Here is a 21,434-nt window from a genome sequence, read left to right as displayed (position 1 = left end):
AAATATTTACATAATGTACGATATTCGTTAAATATATAGAAAATATAGGACAAATATTTTGTACTATTAGGGGAATGCATAATCCCAAATAATGCGAAACATTTGCCCGCAGCGAAAGCTAAAGAAATGTTCGCTATAACTTCAGTTATAATCCACTTGCGGCTTACGAATTTGGGTATGGAGCAAAACCGATATGTATTTGTTGAGAAATTTTTGAATGTGGTTTTGTCGGGTTTTACATGCTTTGGCGGTTCGTGTTCAATATACAGTGGAGAGTTTTGGTATTACCTTGATAAATTGAATAAAGATTTAGATAGAGGCGAGCACGAGAGGGCGACGCGAATTGGATCGGCGAAAGCAAATTTACTGGCCGTGAAATAATTTCCCTCCGATGGAGTTTCAGAAGAAAATTAAGCGTCTAGTAATGGGTCGACTTGATCCCTGGATAACGATCGTCCATACGATTCGATCGGCCGTGTTCGGTCTACGATGGATTTACCGAGTGGTTCGGCCGTGAAGTACCGCCAATAATTTAGCCAAGTAATAGGAAACGACGAGAATCTCGAGGCTCGAGTCTCTTTCATCGATAAGGAGTTGGCGAACGATTATCGATCGGTACTTACGAGCCGCTTTGAAGAATCAACGGTAAATCCGAAGAAAATCAATATTACCGACCAAATGGATAGTTTCTTGGTGGTACAAAAACTGGACAGAATGCAGAAGCCATGTTCTGAGGTCCAGTTTCTTGTTTCATGTGCAATTCGGGAAAATAACAATGTTTTAACTGCTGAATGGAGAAACTCAGATTCCTTTGCCATGCTGAAAATCCTCGAAAGAAACGTTTCCTGATTAAGGAAGTTTTCCCATTTCCGATAGAGAACCCTATCGCGGATCTATAAAAATTCTTCCAATCTCTAAATACGCAATTAAGATTATTATTATATAGAGGAAATTCAGCTACCTTTTGTCATACTACAAAGTCATTAAAAAATCGATCGATATTGATTCGATAAAAATCAGTCATGTATTACAGTGATGACCAGAAATCGCAACATCCGATAAAAACTTTTTAATAGTTCAAAACGATTTCAAGGCTAAGTTAAAAAATTTTTTCAAAAAATCCAAATTTCGAATGTGTTAGGACAATTCTTAGATGATCAAGAGTAATGTGTCAAAGTTTCGAGCAGTTTGGTCTAATACCCTTAAAAAAAAAGTGTATTCGAATCGACTAATTTGAAGGGGGTTTCACTTCACCTTAAGGTTATCGAGCTCAAGAGATCGCAGATTGGTGACTTGTCTTTATCGAAAAAAAGAGCACATACCGTGTCAAGAGGAAAAGGAAAGAAACGATCGGCATCGAAGATCTCGAGAAATATCCTGGACCGGAGTACAATTATCCCGTTCGTGTGTGGCAAGGATAATAGACGCTGAGAGGCATGTAGGAGTTGAGAGAATAGTTTTATAAACAAAACCTCTTTGACGGCACTTTCACATCACATTAATGTCTTGTCTGTGAAAATGGCAAAGAATGATTCCTCTCAAATGTCTGATATTATTTGATTTCCTATTTTGACGGGTTCATAAGAGCCGCGCGTTGACCGGTCGAGGATGGTTAAGGTTATCGAGCTCAAGAGATCGCAGATTGGTGACTTGTCTTTATCGAAAAAAAGAGCACATACCGTGTCAAGAGGAGAAGGAAAGAAACGATCGGCATCGAAGATCTCGAGAAATATCCTGGGCCGGGGTACAATTATCCCGTTCGTGTGTGGCAAGGATAATAGGCGCCGAGAGGCATCTAGGTGGTCGCGATGGTTCTTACTCCCAACAGAGCGATGTACCTTCAGATATCGCAAAAACCGATCGATCGGTTAGTTAAGGAACGGAAGAAGATCCCGAGGTGATTTTTTGCCGTCGACCGAGCTTCGATAGAAGATAGAAGTACCGATGCCGCCGCGATGCCGGATATTAATCGTGAATGAAAAAGGAACTCTTCTCGTAGTTTTTCATGATTGACTTTTCTTTCTTATCATTTCTTATATCTTAATATTTCCACATAGGTTATGCTTACATACCATATAAAAGATGTGGTTGTAAACATAAGGTAAATCATGATTTTATATACACCGTGAATTATGCATGAATTCTGCTATACTGGACGTTTTTCTATAATTTTATTATGTTTATAAAATGTTGGACAATTTGTTCCAAAGTTGTCTATTCATTATTCCAGTGGTTTTATGAAGAATCTCATGGAAAAGCAAAATTACGATTTTGAACACCTTTAATGTGAATATATTTGCAAAATATGGAAGGGTACATCTAACTTTAAGCCAATTTGCTCTGTCGGTTCATCGTCTTTCCTTATTCCGGAGTTTCAGAAGCTACAAGAAAAAGGAAATCTTCAATTTTCCGGATAAACTCTTTTCATATTCAAAGTTTTCGAGTAAAGGAACAGAATTCAAGCTGCTAGTAATCTGCGCATATCGGAGGTCTAATATACTTGTTACCAAAATCGATTTACGTCGTGAATATAATTCTACATGAAAATACATAGGATAATAATAAACGTTATTCACTATAGATAAAATTAATTTCCACATTGCATTATTTCGGATAGTTGATCTTTCTCTTCTGGACGAAACACGAGCAGAGCATCCAAGGAGACGAAAGACATTTTTATACGTCATAAGGAAAAAACCGGAAGGAACTTATATATCCTTAGAAACGACTTTTAGTTTTGTACTTGTTACCAAAATCGATTTACGTCGTGAATATAATGCTACATGAAAATACATAGGATAATAATAAACATTATTCACTATAGATAAAATTAATTTCCACATTGCATTATTTCGGATAGTTGATATTTCTCTTCTGGACGAAACACGAGCAGGACATCCAAGGAGACGAAAGACATTTTTATACGTCATAAGGAAAAAACCGGAAGGAACTTATATATCCTTAGAAACGACTTTTAGTTTTGTTACGACAGTCGGATAACGTATCGCGCATTAGCTCCCCTCCCAAAACCATTAAATTTCGACGGGGTTAGTCGAGAGATCGAGCTGTAATTCATTCGTCTCCCCGACGATTATGACGTTACGGCTTTTTTCCGATTTACGAGGAATTGTCGGAATATTTACACTCGAAGAAATCCCCAGCTCAGCTCCCCGGCAGAAAACGAATCTCAGGAATTTTCCTTCCCTTCGCAATTCCACGGCACAAAATATTTAAGCATTTTCCTCAAATTATATATTTTCTGGAAAGGCTTTTCCGGTAACTCGTAAAAACCGAGCTGGTCAGGAAAAACGGGCATTGTCCGCGACCCATTGTTCGCGTTTCTTGGCGAAATAATTCTTTTCCAAGTTGCAAGTATTCTTTTTTTTTTCTACTCAAAGAAGGCGGTAATTTTAAGCGAAATATAACTTTTGTTAGCATCTCTTTTAGTTTATCCGTGATAGTCTATACTGCGGATTACGCGAAATGGGGCGGAAAGGAGCGCCGGAGTTCCCTCGGAACAATCGATGTTACGACAGCTTGTAAGACATGAATTCGCAGACGCTACCGATTGGAAAGGAGGAAACTAGATGGGAAAAGAGATGGGGTCCAGAGATCGGAGTTAAATCCCGAAGACCGTCCGTACTGTTAAAGGCGGAAAAATCTTTTGCAAAGTAGGGATAATATTCCTCGGTGCTGCTAAAAGTGGCGAGCACCTCCCATAACCGAGAGCGGAGCTTCGATAAAGGAGACTCGTCATTTTTATCCGATCTGAAGGAATCCCACACGCGCCCATAACCGGCAATAACGTCGTAGCCATCGGAAAAATCCCTCGGAAGATTGGAAAAAAAGGGAAAAAAAAGAACTTGGACCGATTCCTCGGCACCCTTGAAAAATTGCTCTGGGGGAATATACGGCGTATTTCGAGAACCGAAGGAATTTATTAAAGGGAAACCAAGTATTGCAACGTAATCAAGAAATTTCCCATAAGGAATATCGAAGGGGATGGAGAAATTGGAGAAGTTTAATGTTCTTCGGGTGGATGAATGAACGGGAGATGGACGATTATTGTTTTTAATGAATGTCACAATTCTCAGTACGGCCCATAATAACGTTTTACTCGCCGAGAAGAATCTTCGGGGAGTTAATGAGAAAAATGGAAAGTTCCCTAGGGTTCAGGGTACGGTGAAAATTTCACGAGGGAAATGAAAAGTGATAGTAAAACGGAGGAACTATTTTCTGGGTATATTTCAGTCAGTTATTCGGATACGACGTTTAAGGTGAAGTGAAACACGTCGAGGAACTTGATAGACGTCGATAAAGAAGATTATTCTAAATGCCTATGTTGCAGACGTTCGTTTTTATATTGACAGCTGTGTCGAATTACATTGGATATTGTACCAAATGGCATACTCCACCTGTCGTTTTCGTACAATAAATATCAAGAAATCGAAGTCAAACTCCAGAAATCCTTTGGATTCGTGCTTTTTGGGGCTCTAATTGACTGCAGAGGGACACCCTGCGCCATCTGTGATTTCCAGGTCAATTAAATTTTCACTCCGAGACCTCGTATTACCATCGTTTTAGCATAGAAGCGCATACAACACTTTTTTGCCTTTATCCCGTTCAAATGCGAGTTCATCGATTACAAGAATGTTCTAAATTGTCGTAAAATTGTCCTGACCCTTTCGTTTCTCATATCAGAGTCTTTGATAATTGTATATTGATCGCAATATGAGAGCTCGACGCCATTTTGGTTCTGGTCTGGCCTAAGTTAACAATTTTTTTCCAAAAATCCAAATTTTGAATGTGTCAGGACAATTCTTAGATGATCAGGAGTGACGTGTCAAAGTTTCGGACAGTTTGGTCTAATACCCTTAAAAAAGAGTGTTGTATTCGAATTAACTGATTTGAAGGGGGTTTCACTTCACCTTAAGGGATTAAATGAACGAGAAAAGACCTTCAATAATCTTAATCTAGTTTTGAGCGTTACGATTATCCTCTTTGTATTTATTGCAAATTGTAATCAGGTGCCCCGCATATTTTAAAGAATTATCGGCTAAGTTGTAAGTCGTAATAGTTACCAGGATTGTTTTATTTAACATTTAGGGCACGAGAAAATGATGATTAAAATGTTTCGCACCGATCTGAGTTATAAAATGTCGTCTCGAAAAAGGAGCATCGACGGGGCGTAACTTGTTAGGCTACTTAAAAATTACTTTGCGGTATTTCGAAATCTTCCCTCGAAAGTGTAAAGAAGTGAAAATCAGGTGCCGCGCATATTTTAAAGAATTATAAGTAAGTTATAAGTGCTAATAGTTACTAAGATTGTTTTATTTAACATTTAGGGCACGAGAAAATGATGATTAAAATGTTTCGCACCGATCTGAGTTATAAAATGTCGTCTCGAAAAAAGAGCATCGACGGGGCGTAACTTGTTAGGCTAGTTAAAAATTACTTTGCGGTATTTCGAAATCTTCCCTCGAAAGTGTAAAGCATAATAACGGAGACGTGTCATGTTGGACGGTTTTAGAAATTTCGAGTTAAGTGGCCGAACTGGGCAGAAGCCCAGCAGGTCGGCTCATGGAGTGCAGATCTTTGATGCTCGGCCGTTTGCGAAAATATTTACAGGAATAAGTAGAAGGCGGATTGCACGAAATCGTAAAGTGTCGCAAATCGTATGCCATTTTGGACCGGTATAGTCCAACCTGAAAACACGTTACCGCGGAGACCTTCAAAAAGAGGAGCTACTTTACAAGAATTTCTAGTCCGGTTCGGGGATTTATCGTTGACACTTTTGTACCCCTCATGAATCACGGCAACTCGTTTGCAAATCACTCATTCTTTCCTGCACGCATGTAATAAAAAATGGTAATAAACAATTTCGAATGTCAACCGCACGCGTCGCCACTCGTTCCAGTTTTCGAGTACAAGAGCTTCGAAATCTGACGTCTGATTGTAAAATTGACATTAAGATTCTTAAAAAAAAAAGAAAAAAGTTACGGTATCAGATTTTTTTTCTCAAGCAAGGTCTTATAAAAATGGATATATCAATTTACCGAAACCGATTCTCTCAACGTCGGAGTACTTAAAAGATATCACATTCACCCATGTACGTGACGTAAAATGCTCTTTGATAACATTTGTGCTATAATTAATTGGCCACGAGTCCGATCACTTGAAGTAAGATTCCTTTAAATATGCCATTATATTCACAGGGTGGGAAATTAAATATTCCTTTTAATTGTTAATTCTATGAAACATCTGGAAATTTAGAATTCTTAAAAACGGTGTCGTCAGTTTCTTAGAGATTTCTGTACTTCTCGTGATCTCCACGAAGCTCTACAGGTTCACCAAAAATTAATATACAAATATAAGGAATGAAGAACTCGATATTTACATTGCGGGAATTTATCAAGGCTCTTGGTACTTGTCGGATTTATATCCAAAGGACGACCGAGTTAACTCGAGAAAAATATACTTACTTCGTAAAAGTAGAACGAGTCGAACTCTTCACTGGCGTTGACGATCGGCGAGGCGATGTCCAGATAAAATCCGGAGCCATTGTTGAGAATCGCACTTTCCACCTCCAGGGAACTCCCATTCTGAGCTGACTCCACACCGCTGAGATCTTCGGACATATCTCTCTTTTATAGATATTTTTTTATAGATTCGTTTTTTTCTTCTTCTTCTTCTTTTTTTTTACTTTCAACGGTCCGATTCGATATTTATTTCCTCCAGTTTAATTGCGCTTTCATTTTTCGGACTCTCGGTTTCACTCTTGGAGTCACTTCCGCGATCGCCACTTAGGTTAACGCTGAAGTCGATAAACGAGACTCATTGCAGAGTTCCATTACGGAGGTCCAATTGTATATTTACACCGATTGCTTATACGCGCCAACAGGTTCCCTCGTTTCGCCTTTTTCGGCCCATTAGGACTCATTTGCCCAAATTGGCGCCCGAAGACTTCATCTTGAAGTTCATTTTCTCCTGGGGACGGAATCTGAGTCGGCAACGAGGGGTTCTTTTTACGAGGACTTTTTGAACGCTCCCAAATGCAACGGTCAGCTCGAATCTGTTTTATTTCTTTATCACTTCCAGGTAACCAATTTAATAGTTATTTCTTCAATCGTTTTTTTAACGTTTAAATCACGTGCATGGATAATTAAGTCCCTTAAGATTTACAGAGGATTTACAGAGATCGTTTTGTACGTGTCCCTTTTACATGAGTTACTTTACATCATTATTGCGTATGTTATTTTTCAGAAAAATTGGAGATCCTTCGTCGAAGAAGTCTCTCCTTTAAAATAACGCCTAGGGACAGAGTTATCCGTGTAATTGGTATATGTCTGGTTTATCTCAATTTTCTGAAAAACAATATGATTCCTTGCAGGTCACGGTTAGGATGCACTTGTAAGAACATATTGAGAAATAAAAAGACGACAGGGGCGATAGATTCATTCCGCGAAAGAATTTTTGGTGTGCAGCTACATTTTTAAACGACAATCCAATATCGGATTCTGGGATATGAGTTCAATAATTTAAAAATTCCAATTCTAATACCCTACGCGAACATATCTCATCGGAACATCTGGATCGTTAGTTCCTAGGAAAACGTATAAAAAAGGGTCTTAAATATTCACAAAACTCATTTTATTACCCTAAGAAAAGAAATACACATATTTTTAACGGAAATATATATTTTACAATTTTTCTCCGCAATAATATTATTTAAATATGTGTTTGCAGTTGACATAAAAAGTAGACAAATTAAAATAATAGTAACAGATAAAATTCTTTTGTTGCACTTATTATTTGCACTTATTTATTGAAGATTTCATCCATTTCAACACTGGCCTTTCTCCTCCGAGATCGAAGGGTAAAAATATGTCTCCAAGTAAACTACAGAATGCGAAAAAGAGTACACGAAGAAACCGTGGGGAGAAAAGACCCTTCTTTTCTTCCGTTTCGAGAGGAAAACATTCTGAAGAAGCCGTCAGCCGGTCTTTTCTCGTTACTCCAAGAAGAAGCGACAGGTGTGTTCGCGGAGGATACTTCCCTTATTCCTGAGAAAATTGAAATCGATATTTTTTATGTCACCCTAGGACAGTCCTCCCTGAATTAATTATACCCTAGAAAGCGCTCCTTTAAAAGAGATTTTCTGGAAAACGGGTAACCCGGTTGAAGTATTTGCGTAAAAAATAGTGGAAAACCAAATTTGCCGTCACAGGTGGGAAAAAAAAGAATAATAGACGCGCACACTTTTTTATGATATTTTTCGGTGTTTTTACGCATAACGATGCCGATTTGTACATTTCACGAGATTTTACGAGATTTCTCTGAATTCTACGATGGCAGAGAGTAGAGGAATTTCTTCGCTATTGGGAGCAACAACGAAATCCAACGAAATTGGCCCTTACCGCCTTCCAGTGCTCGTGCTTTTATTGCACTTTGCAAAAGTCTCACTGTGATTTCACTTAGGCCAGGTCGTTACCTCCCTTAGGCTGGGTTTCCCTAGTTCTCGTGTAATCTTTTACGACCTTTTACGGAAAAGCAATCCGCGTGGCTTATAAATAGTCGACGAGATTTCATCTCGAAAAATGTCCAACGATAATCATTGTTAACATTAAAAATTGTCATGATGTAGTGCAACATCATTGTGTCATTGTCATGTCATTGTGTATGTAGTGCAACCTTTGAAATAAAGGATACTACTCCTAGGTTATATCCAAAATTTGCTACCTTCTTAATATCTAGAGAATGTCTATTTGTCTGTAAACTTGGAATCTCGACGACTCGTCACAATATGTACGAAGCTTTTTACCTTTTAGAGAATTTGAAATAAAGCTTCATAAAAAAGAAATTCTGCGACGTAAACAAGACTATTGAATGAAGGAACAGAATCTTCTAAAATTTACTATTTTCCAAAGCGACATCAAAGTTTTTACGATTATTCAGCTTCGAGATTTTATCATTGTTAACATTCAAAATTGTCAAGATATTGAACTGAAAAACAAAAAATAGAATACGCTGTATTGCAAATTAAATGTTTATAAAAAAGAAATGTGGAAAGACATATTCTCTTTAGTAGACTAGAAAATGTTCGCGAAGTGAATTCCATCCTGGAAAAGAAAGATACTTCCTTTCTTTACACGCTATTACGTTTCATAGGACGTAGGGTATTTCATGTAACGTGTATGTAGTGCAACCTTTGAAATAAAGGTTACTACTCCTCGAGGTTATATCCAAGATGCTACCGTTTGCTACCTTCTTAATATCCAGAGAATGTCTGTTTTCCACGATAAACTTGGAATCTCGACGACTCGTCACAATATGTATGAAGCTTTTTACCTTTTAGACAATTTCAGACAAAGCTTCATAGAAAAGAAATTCTGCGACGTAAACAGGACTACTGAATGAAGGAACAGATCTTCTAAAAATTACTATCTTCCAAAGTGACGTCAAAGGTTTCACGATTATTCAACTTCGAGATTTTACACGGGAATCTTTCATTCTGAATTTCTGTTTCTCTTTCATTTTATCAACCGTAAGCAATTGATATTCGAAATCTAATAATCACTAAATACCGTGTTGTGAGTTGGGAAATATATTTCACAGTTCCATGGAAAAGAACGCGTTGTGCAAACGGCCACGAAAGTGTCAAAAAACGAATCGACGCATTCATCCCCAGGGGTGCCTTTTTCCGTTTACTGAAGCTTGGGCGGGAAAAGCTCGCGTTATGCTCGTTTTCTGCTCATTTCTCACCCGGGAACTCTTGAATGAATTCCCCAACTTTTATCTAAATGGCTTATTTGCGTTTTTAAGCGTGATTTCATCTCCCCTCCGCCTCTTCTCAGCCGTTTCGGACCCAAAATACTTCTACCGCATCCACTTAAGCTCCTTTTCCCTACCCTTCCTTCTTCCAGTTTCGACTCATCTTGCCGGAAGAAATCATTGACACTTGTTTTGCCCTCCGAAAAGCCCCGAACAAGGAAGAAATTTTCCTTCCTCTAGCTCTCAAACTAATTCCGCACACAATAAACGTAACTTTCGCCCCTGCCGTTTATTTCTCATCATTTTAGAATTCTGGAAGAAAAGGAATAAAATAAGGAATAAAAATCCTAAAGGACCGATAACTCGGAAGGGCGATGAGTACATTAAGGAGCTTTTAAAATAAGAAATGGTCTAGGTGTACTTTAGAAACCCAAAACTCTGACAACACCGAGAAAGAGATTCGATTTCATGATAACATCTCTTGCCCTTATCCCGAAAACTAATTTCATTAACCCTCTGCCTGAAACAATCTTCGTTCCCGGGATAATTGCTTAACCTCCTCGATCATTTCCTCGGTTTCCAATTTTCTACCGGAGGATCGAATTTTCTTCACCTTTGGGCGTCACTTTTTCCCTACTGCCTCTTCTTTTTTACTTCTTCTTTACAATGTGATATCAAGTTTTTACGGATATACGAGGCCGACCGGCGTGACGAGATGGGAGGAAAGAGTTGGGAGAAATGCCAGAAGATGAGGAATCGGGGAAACAATGAAAATTCTAAAACCAGGGATGAATCGTCTAAGGACGGCAGAGACGTGCGAGGACACCTCTTGCTCGAACGACGCGCGGGACGCCACTGAAGAGCGCCGCATGCGAGCCGCCGCTACTCGCGCTTTTGTGGACGCGGTGGTTGCCCGCCACCCACGACCCACCCGCCGCCCGTTGCCACCCACAGCCGCCCACCGCCACCCAACGCCGCCCACAGGTGGATCGCCGCGGATCTCGTGCGCCTATACCCTCGCATGTCGCGAAATCCTGACGATATCTTGGATACATCATGGCGCTAACGCCATTGACATTTGCTCACTTCGTGTTTGCGATTTCGAACGTGTCTTGCATGAACGATAATACACGTAGAAAAATATTTCGTCAGGGACTATTCATTAGGGAATCAGTAAAAACAATTTCCTTCTTTGAGAACCGATTCCCTTTCATTTCATGCGATAAACAACAATGAGTGCATTCAGAGGAGAAAAGCGGTTACCGATGAGTTGGGAACATGTTGCGATTTTCTGCTGAAAATGGCGATCAGAATGGCCTGATCAGTAAACATGTTGAGTAAACGTACCCGTTCAGCAGATGAGACTCCTGAAGTTCAGTTTTTACAAAGACATCCATGTAGTCACATAATCAAACTATTACAGTGAATTGAAAAAGTAAAACTCGATCTTAAATTAGGTCGATATCCGAATTTCGAAGAGGACCGAATGATGCGGCTACCGAAGTCGCAATGAATCTAATAGTTCGCAGGACTGCGCAACTAATGCATGTCACGCTTGTAACAAATTCTAGTACTACGGTATATTATACGGTTTTCAATAGAGTTCTTGTTTTTAAATTTTACACGTGCCATTATACGTGTAATTTTTACTTTCCAATGTTATACATGTAACGCTGTCAGGTGCAAATATAACAACAATTTATTTTCAAGAATTCTGCAGTTGGTCCTACAGCCACAATGGTTAAAAGGGCAAAAAATTGTAATTACATCTACAATAATTGTTGTTAAGGTTACAACGATACTTTTACCCGCGAGCATATGTAATGATTACAATATTATTCTTCTATCTTCAATGAATTGAAAAACTAAAATTCGATCTTAAATTAGATTGAAAACCGAATTTCTAAGAGGACCGAATGATGCGGCTACCGAAATCAAAATGAGACTAACAGGTCGCAGGACTGTGCAACTAATGCATGTCACGACCCGAATGCTTCTCGCGCTGTCTTAAACGCACAATAGGAACAATAACAGTTCACGCTTGTAAAAATTACTAGTGCTACGGTATATTATACGGTTTTCAATAGAGTTCTTGCTTTTCAATTTTACAACTGTGATGGTCACTTTTACCCGTGCCTTCATACGTGTAATTTTTACTTTCCAATGTTATGCATGTAACCCTGTCAGATGCAAATATAACTACAATTTATTTGCAAGAATTCTTGAGTTGGTGGTACAGCAGCAATGGTTAAAAGGAAAAAAAATTGTAATTATATCTACAATAATTGTTGTTAAGGTTACAACAGTACTTTTACTCGCGAGCATATGTAATGATTACAATATTATTTTTCTGCGTGTAAATAAAAAGGCAGCGATGCAGGAAGGGATATATGAAATGTAAAATTTTCTTTTCGTCAAATGCATCGGAAGAACCCGCAGGTCTATCCCTACTTCGATAGGAGCGTGCAATCGGAAAGACGAAATTAAGGTAATTCATACGAGCGTATCCTCTGATGCGGGCAGTCCTCCCTGTATGTACCCCGACTGAATACGAAATCATGCCTGCTGGACATGTCCGTAAGATAGCCGGACTAGTTTCCATACGCGTCATGTTATTTACAGGTTTCTGGCCGATAGTGCCAGGCGCGATATCCTCGTTCTCGGCTGCCAAAATTCATAAGGATCTCGATAACGGAAGAGGTATTACGTGCTTCCTCGTCGTCATCGCACTCGTCTGACTGGAGCCACCGAATGGCATAAATTCGGACTTTCGTGCGTACTCGTTGAAACGTATGCTCGCACATACGGCAGTAGCTATGTACACGTACCGAGCGCCGAAACGAGGAGCTCGGAAGACCAATGGACATTCGTGAGAAGGCATTTTATTACGTGTTAAGGCGGCGTGAAAGTGGCATCGATGAGGTTTTGTTTATAAAACATTTCTCCCAACTCGATTTACCGAATAGTTTGAGACTTTACAACGTGAATAGGAAGATTATAAGGAAGGTCCTGAAGCTCATGAAATTTCAATTCTTTTCACATTTGTTTACAGGTATTTTAAAAATAATTTATAAGAAATGAAATTTTGCGAGTTTCAGGACCTACCTTAGGATCTCCATATTCACGATTTAAAGTATGAAACAATTTGAGACACCCAGTTCGTTGAAAACTTTTATGAACGATTGAGCTTTCGGATGCCACTTTCACATCCCCTTAAGGTGAAGTGAAACTCCCTTCAAATCAGCCGATTCGAATAGAACACTTTTTTTAAGGGTATTAGATCAAACTGTCCGGAACTTTGACACGTCACTCCTGATCATCTAAGAATTGTCCTGACACATTCAAAATTTGGATTTTTGAAAAAATTGTTTAACTTAGCCCACATCGGGTCCAGAATGGCGTTGAGCTCTTATATTGCGATCAATATAAAATAATAGAAGGCTCTGATATGAAAAACGAAAGGGTCAGGACAATTTTACGACAATTTAGAACACTCTGGTAATCGATAAACTCGCATTTGTACGAGATAAAGCCAAAAAAAAGTGTTGTATGCGCTTCTATGCCAAAACGATGGGAATACGAGGTCTCGGAGTGAAAATTTAATTGACCTGGAAATCACAGATGGCGCAGGGGGTCCCTCTGCAGTCAATTAGGACCCCAGAAAGCATGAATTCAGAGGATTTCTGGAGTTTTACTTCGATTTCTTGATATTTATTGTACGAAAACGACAGGTGGAGTATGCCATTCGGTACAATATCCGATATAATTCGATACAGCTGTCAATTTAAAAACAAACGTCGACAACGTAGGCATGTAGAAAAATCTTCTTTACCGACGTCGATCAAGTTCCTCGACGTGTTTCACCTCACCTTAAATATGCAAGCTTCGATCGTCGTTTATGTCCCCGCGTTTAGCGGATATTGCCGGTCTCGTGTAGGTGCTGATTTTATGTGCGTACGTGGAAGTATCCGACTCCCGGTAGGGTACATGTATGTACACGCAGGTACATATTGCTCTTACAACGCTACACTTGTAAAGGGGTCGAAGAGATATGTGTCGCGTCTCACAAGTGCGAAAGAGATATGTCGGTGCGAGATTCGGTCCCATCGCTTTCAGGGTTCGAAAGGATATTCTTCGAAATTCATTGAATCGCTGCTTTCAAACATCCTCGAAAGGATTTCTGGCGCGATCTCAATATATTCATACCGAATCGGAGCATAGATCTAGATGCTTGATCTTGCGCGAACGCGAATATAGTAGAATAATTGAAAATAATTGGTCGTAAAGACGGCAGTTAAGCATTCTACCGAATGGCTGGTCCCGTTCCTCCAGGTCTCGATGCTCCTATGATCCATTTCGAGAGGAGGTAACGAGGTTTAATAAAAAGAGGAAAAATTGAGAAATCGATACTTTAAGACCTTCCGTTTCATTTTCGCCTTGCTGGAACTTTCGTTCATTTTCCGGGGTAATCAATAGTTGCTCGAATAACCTGCATGCCATCATTCATATTTTTTTCAAGGAAATAGCTTGGTCTTTTTTATGAAGCTGTGTTCGTAAAAAAAAAAAAAGCTTTCATGTTATTATACCAATTAGTGCTGCGGTAATTTTCTACCGCTAATCATATGTTTGTGACCACTAGCTTTCGAAATTATTTGAAAGTAATGAGTCGTTGTTGGATATGTTGTGAAGTTATTACTTGTAAGTCCTTTTTAGTTAACAATTACTGAGTCCTTTCTCCCGGATAATTTTTCAACCGAGAAAAGAAATTCTAATCATCGATCTTTTATGGTTCCAAAGGCTTTTTCAACGTCATTTTTCATTAATTTATCGTACTCCGTAAATTTCAAAATATAATCACGACATTGAGTATGAAACTTTGTGTACCAATAAAGAGCATGTGTAATTATAGGTAATTACACGGATACATAATTACAGGACAGGACATGAAACTCTATAGACCAATAATGAGTATGTGTAATTATAGGTAATTATACGATATATAATTACAGGAGAGGTAATATTTGAAGCGTGGCGTACATGTTTCGAATTTGTATATCTCTGTGAATTTTAATACTTTCTCCGAGTTACCGCTAACATTTTAGCGTTCATTGCGTAAAATAGTTTTGAAACAATTATTATACGAATGTTGATGAAAGAATATACCCGGATAAGCTTGTGCAGACAAGTGCTCCTACACCGAATTAAACATTGCATAAATTAATTATTACCTTGCTACCAATAAACAAAATTTGCCAAGTTCCAACCCTGAAGTTTTTTGAGACGCTCGTTCCAGATGAAAACGCGAATTTAAGTTTTTATTTAATAACGTTCTTTTTTCTGTTCCGTTAGAAATTACGAGAAACTAAACGTACTTATTCTTAATATACCTCCAATCATAATACCTATATGAACTACAGAAGAATAAGCTACTAATACCTTCAAATCTACCTGACGAAGACATATTAATCTAATAAACAACGAACCCATCAAAGAAAATAAAGAAAGAAATCAATTATATTCAATTATAAGTGATGGCATTCTATTAACAATACGAAATATACCATATCCCCCTAACTTTAATATAACCCCTGCCAAAATCATTGATCCTGAAATAGGTGCTTCTACATGAGCCTTAGGTAATCATAAATGAACAACATATAAAGGTAATTTTACAAAAAAAAGCCATTATATAAATTATATAATAAAAAAAGCCTCTAATCTCAGTTCTAATTAAGTGTATCATATCTATTATAATACATCCATATAATCTATTATAGTACAATAAACCAAACAATAAAGGTAATGAAGAAAATAAAGTGTATATAATTATATAGTAACCTGCTTGAGTTCGTTCTATCTGTCTACCTCACCCTAAAATTAAAATTAAAGTAGGGACCAATTTACACTAAAAAAAAAAAAAAAATATAAAAAAAAAAGTTATCGTTAAAAACACCATTAATACAATTAACATAAATAAAAAAAATTAGAATAATAATCAATTAAAAACAATATTGATCTAGCTAAAATCATTAATGCCACAACTTACACACGTAAAAGTGCATGCTAAGAATTTGTTAAAATTTTTGATTGCACATTTGACTTGAAAAAAACTGTTTAACAGCGTTCACCACCAAGTGGGGACGATGACTTCCACCGCTAGATGGCATTAGCATCGAATTCGGTGGGAGGTAACCAAAACGTACTTTCTCGCTCGGATGAGGGAGACGCGACGCGTAATGGGCAGTGTTTAGCAACGGGCGAAAAATGTGTGCGTATTTTGCACGTATACAACTCACACAACGGCTAGACGCCTCTGGACTAGGCGCCGAAACGTGTGTGACACTCGGCCGCACGCACACGCCAGTTGGACGCTCCGCCTAGAGTCGGCAACGGTTGCTAAGGAATGCCCAAATTCCTCGCGAGAAACTTGAAAATCCTGAAAAAGGTGTTCCACGGGGACAACGATTTTAAGCGTATTTCTCAACCGATTGAGCTCAACGAGTGCTCGTTTTAAAGATAAAATGTTGACGTGTGTTTATATGGAAGCGATTTTCGATCAAGCACCTCCTTCCTAGTTAAAAGGGCATTGAAATTATGTCGTTGCACTTTTTTTATATGATAATGACCACTTATCGAAAATCGCTCCCATATAAACACAGGTCAACATTTCATCTTCGATATGAGCACTCGTTAAGCTCGATCGGTTTAGAAATACGTTCGGAATCGTTGTCCCCGTGAGGCCCTGCAAAATCGCTGAAGTGGTGAGCGCCCTTAACAGGGTCCGTTTTTTTTAAGTCATCATGGATAGTTCATCGCTGCAGAGCTTGCTGACCTTGTTGGTAAGAGATATTAAAAAACGTTAAAGGATGTTTGATATCAGTGATGAGTTGGGAGATTGCTCACGGGTACGGTTGCGCGATCACGCAATTGCCACCTGATACCCTCCAGTGGGCGGCTCAACTCAGAGATGGGTTGGATCCCTGAGTTAGGCTGCCTTTGAGGGCAAGTGCATGAGCTACTTGCATTCTCCACCGAGGGCAGCATAGAACACGATACCGCGACTCAGCCTGTGAACAATCTCTCAACTCGTCTCTGCAGAGATGAGTTGGGAGATTGCTCACGTGCAGGGTCGCGCGATCGCACCGTGTGCTGCCCTTATAATCTAATTTTTTTTACCAAAACTACTTTTGATTTACTAAATCAATATCATATATATATATTTAAATCACTTTATTATTTTACATTTAACAAAAATAACTTGTTCCTTTAGATACCAAAATTCTATGTGCATGTTTACACTTAAATATATTAATCACTTATTTATAAAGTGCCTGACAAAAGGATTATTTCGATAAAATAAATCATATATATTAATTATATCTTTATTAATTATAAAATTTACCCCTAAACCCACTCTAATTTGATTTAACTCAACAGTAATCTTCCCTATTTTAATCTTTAGCTCATTAATATCTATCTCTGTTCAATCATGATTCCTTGCATGAATAGGTCTAGAAATTAACCTAATTTGTTTTATTAGATTAATCTCTGACTTTTCAACTAATGCAGAAACTAATATTAAATATTTTATTATTCAATCATTTAGATCTGCTCTATTTCTTTTTTCTTCATCAATTCTTATTATTAATCATTCAATTTTATTTGTTATATTATTAAATATTTCTCTATTAATTAAACTAGGAATAGTTCCTTTCCACTTTTGATACCCCTTAGTTATAATTAAATTAAGTTGATCTAACTGTATAATTCTATCAACATGACAAAAAATTTCTCCCCTTCTTCTTATATCTTATTTTACTATATTTGAACTTATTATTTTTGTTATTGTAATTTCATCTTTAGTTAGAAGAATCTTAGGTTTAAATCAAATCTCCTTAAAAAAAATTATAGCCTTCTCATCAATTAGTCACTTTAGATGAATTCTAATAAATATATTAATTAATGAAAACAACATATACTTTTATACTATTATTTATTTTTTACTAACAATCAGAGTAATAAACGTATTCTTAAATATAAATACATCCTTCATTTATCAAACTAACTCATTTTTAAGTAATAAAAATTATATATTTAATTTATCATTCTCTATAATAATTCTTTCATTAAGAGGAATGCCTCCCCTATTAGGATTTATCCCTAAACTCTCTACAATTTTAATTTTAACCAATCATAGTTACATATTCATATCCCTAATTTTATGTTTATCATCATTATTAAATCTATTTTTTTATATACGAGTTATTTATTCAATCATTATTATATATTCATGTAACTCCAAAATATTTCCATATATATATAATTTTTCATCCCCCCCTAATATAACTTTAACCATATTTACAATATTAACATTAAATTTTATTCTTATCCCAATNCAATTGTTCCATCACTTAATTTATCAAATCCCTCTTTACCTATAATCAACACCATTATTATTATCTTAACAATTCTTATATGAGGACTTTTAGCTGAATGAAAAGAAGGAACTTTAGGATGAGTAAAATAAATTAAGGATAGTAGTTAAAAAAAAATAACATTTAATTTGCATTTAAAAATTATTGAAAACAATTTATCTTAAATTAAAATTATATGTAACATATCTAATGTATTTAGTTTCGACCTAAATTAAGTAATTCATATTTACCTTATTTAATTGAAACCAAAATTAGAGGTAAGTTATTGTTAATAACTTAATTGATTATAAAATCCAATTAAAGAAATAATAATAATTAAAGCCGCTAACTTTATAATAAATGATTAAACCCATTTTTATTTCTATTTATGTAGTTTATTCAAAACTTTTTATTTTCAATGAAAAAATAATTATTACATATAATTCATAAATATTTAAAGATTTTATAATCACCGTAATATCTTCAATATTATACTCTTAAAATTTAAGCTATTTAAATTTAAACTATTCTAAATAAAATTGTAACATATACAAAATAATAAAAATAAGATATAACTGTATTAATTATATAAAAATCATATTTATTTAATATTAACATTTGAACCATATATTTCTATATAACCTTTATCCATCTTAAGTCTTATTAATCCCCCCAAATAATAAATAATTTTATTGAAAAAAATAGCTATATTTAACATATAAGATATAGAACCCAAATAACTAGAAAAATAATATATTACCCCAAAATAAGAAAAATTATAATTAAATACATAATAACCCATTAAACCACCAATAAACATTATAGGATAAATAATAATTATTATCATAGATCTAATATAAATATATACCCCAAATATTATTATTATATAATAATATTTACCCATTATAACTCTACACAAAGTTAATATTAATATTGAATAAGACATTAATCCTAATGTATCCTTTGATAAAGGTAATAAATCTCTCTTAGTTTCATCATTTACACAATAATATAATATTCGTATTGTATAAGACACAGTTAAACCTCTTGAAATAAAAAAAATCAAAATAACAGTTATATTCAAATTTTCCATTAATAAATACTGTAAAATTATATCCTTAGAAAAAAATCCTGACAAAAAAGTTAATCCACATAAAGAAAAATTAGAAATTATATAACATCTCATTACATATGGAGAAATCCTTCCAAGACATCCCATTATTCGAATATCTTGATATTTTAATTTATGAATAATATAACCAGCACACATAAATAATAAAGCTTTAAATATAGCATGTATAACTAAATGAAAAAAAGTAAGAACTCTATTTCCAATAAATAAAAATCTTATTATTAATCCTAATTGTCTTAAAGTTGATAAAGCAATAATCCTTTTTAAATCATATTCATAATTACAAAATAATCTTGCAAATATTATAGTTAACATACATATATAAAGATATAAACTCCTAAAATCTCTTATATAAATTAAATTATAACGAATTAATAAATAAATTCNAAGTCTTCTCATTCAACGGCCAGGATTATATTTTGGTCAATGCTCAGAAATTTGCGGAGCTAATCATAGATTTATACCTATTGTAGTAGAATCAGTAAAATACTGTAAATTCATCAAATGAATCAACTTCATACTTAAAATTTAAATAAACATTAGATGACTGAAATTTAAGTATTGATCTCTTAAATCAACCATAGTATAAATATACTTCTAATGAAAAAGAATTAGTTAAATATAACATAAAATTGTCAATTTTAAATTATTACTAAATCTAATATTCTTTTATTCCACAAATATCTCCTATTATCTGATCAATAAATTATATTTATTTTCTATTAATCTTCTACCTAATTATTTTATATACATATTTCAATATAAATAAAACTAAAATAAATCACTCAATTAAGAATATAAAGATATTTAATTTTAAATGAACTTGATAACTAATCTATTCTCAATTTTTGATCCAGCTTCATCTAATAGTTTATCCTTAAACTGATCAAGATCTCTATTGACATTAATATTACTGCCTATACCCTTTTGATTTATTCCATCTCGTTACTCTAAATCATTAAATATTATTCTTCTATTTTTAATTAAAGAACTCAAGACAATTAAATTTATTAAATCTAGATCTCTAATTTTTATTTCTCTATTCCTATTAATTATAATTAATAACTTTATAGGATTATTTCCTTATATCTTTACTAGATCTAGTCATCTTACAATATCATTATCTTTAGCTTTACCTCTATGAATTTCATTCATATTATTTGGATGAATTAATAATTATTGACATATGTTAATTCATCTGGTTCCTATAGGAACCCCTACATTACTTATACCATTTATAGTTATCATTGAAACAATTAGTAATATTATTCGACCTATCACTCTCTCTGTTCGACTAAGAGCAAATATAATTGCTGGTCATTTACTAATTAGATTAATTAGATCTACCATAAGATCAAGAATTACTTTAATTCCTATCATTTTAATTATACAAAATTTAATATTCATTCTTGAAATTAGTGTAGCTATTATTCAATCATATGTATTCTCTATTCTATCATCATTATATTGTAAAGAATCTATAAATTAATGAATAACTTTTTTAAATCAAATTGTATAATACATCCATTCCACCTAGTTTCAGTAAGTCCATGACCTATTATAGCCTCAGTAAATATAATAAATCTAGCCATTAGAGCCTCATGAATATTTTTATCAAGAGATTGACTACCCTTAATATTAAGATCAACATCTCTTATTATTTCAGCCATTCAATGATGACGAGATATTATCCGTGAAAGATCATTTCAAGGATTTCATTCAATTAAAGTTCATAGAGGATTAAAAATAGGTATAATCCTATTTATTATTTCCGAAATTATATTTTTTATTTCTTTCTTCTGAATATTACTTCATATAGCTCTAGCTCCAAGTATAGAAATTGGATTATTTTGACCACCAAATAATATCTTAATTTTTAATCCATATTCTATTCCTATACTTAATACCTCAATTCTTATTAGTTCAGGAATTTCTGTAACATGATGCCATCATAGAATCCTTAATAGAGCAAAAAACGAATCAATTATTAGACTTTTAATTACATTAATACTTGGAATTTACTTTTCCTATGTACAATATATAGAATATTGATCTTCATCATTTACAATCGCTGACTCTGTATTCGGGTCATCATTTTTTGTAATAACCGGATTTCA

General features: G+C 35.2%; 4 protein-coding genes across 4 annotated transcripts; 2 read left to right on the top strand and 2 right to left on the bottom strand.

Annotated features, from left to right (window-relative positions):
- Positions 1-15,123: 15,123 nt before the first annotated feature.
- LOC111674194 (NADH-ubiquinone oxidoreductase chain 4-like) lies at positions 15,124-15,801 on the bottom strand. The gene is given in 3 exon segments (XM_023433608.1): positions 15,124-15,457; positions 15,489-15,753; positions 15,756-15,801. Coding segments are annotated over 3 exon segments (645 nt in total).
- Positions 15,802-16,571: 770 nt separating this feature from the next.
- Positions 16,572-18,303, top strand: LOC111674193 (NADH-ubiquinone oxidoreductase chain 2-like). Its single transcript, XM_023433607.1, is given in 2 exon segments — positions 16,572-16,610; positions 17,202-18,303. Coding segments are annotated over 2 exon segments (1,050 nt in total). The 3' UTR covers positions 18,213-18,303.
- Positions 18,304-18,786: 483 nt separating this feature from the next.
- LOC111674195 (NADH-ubiquinone oxidoreductase chain 5-like) lies at positions 18,787-19,703 on the bottom strand (the record flags this gene model as incomplete). Its single annotated transcript, XM_023433609.1, is given in 1 exon segment — positions 18,787-19,703. A coding segment is annotated over 1 exon segment (917 nt), but the record flags the coding sequence as incomplete, so codon positions are not given.
- A 4-nt stretch (positions 19,704-19,707) lies between these two features.
- On the top strand, positions 19,708-21,415 carry LOC111674196 (ATP synthase subunit a-like). Its single transcript, XM_023433610.1, is given in 1 exon segment — positions 19,708-21,415. A coding segment is annotated over 1 exon segment (672 nt). The 5' UTR covers positions 19,708-20,134; the 3' UTR covers positions 20,807-21,415.
- The last annotated feature ends 19 nt before the right edge of the window (positions 21,416-21,434 follow it).

This window comes from Orussus abietinus, unplaced genomic scaffold, assembly GCF_000612105.2.
Source record: "Orussus abietinus isolate OABI.00-Male unplaced genomic scaffold, Oabi_2.0 scaffold882, whole genome shotgun sequence".
Classification (NCBI taxonomy): Eukaryota; Metazoa; Arthropoda; class Insecta; order Hymenoptera; family Orussidae; genus Orussus; species Orussus abietinus.
The sequence above is the reverse complement of the archived record's forward strand: the minus strand, read 5'-3'. Positions and strand labels throughout refer to the sequence as shown.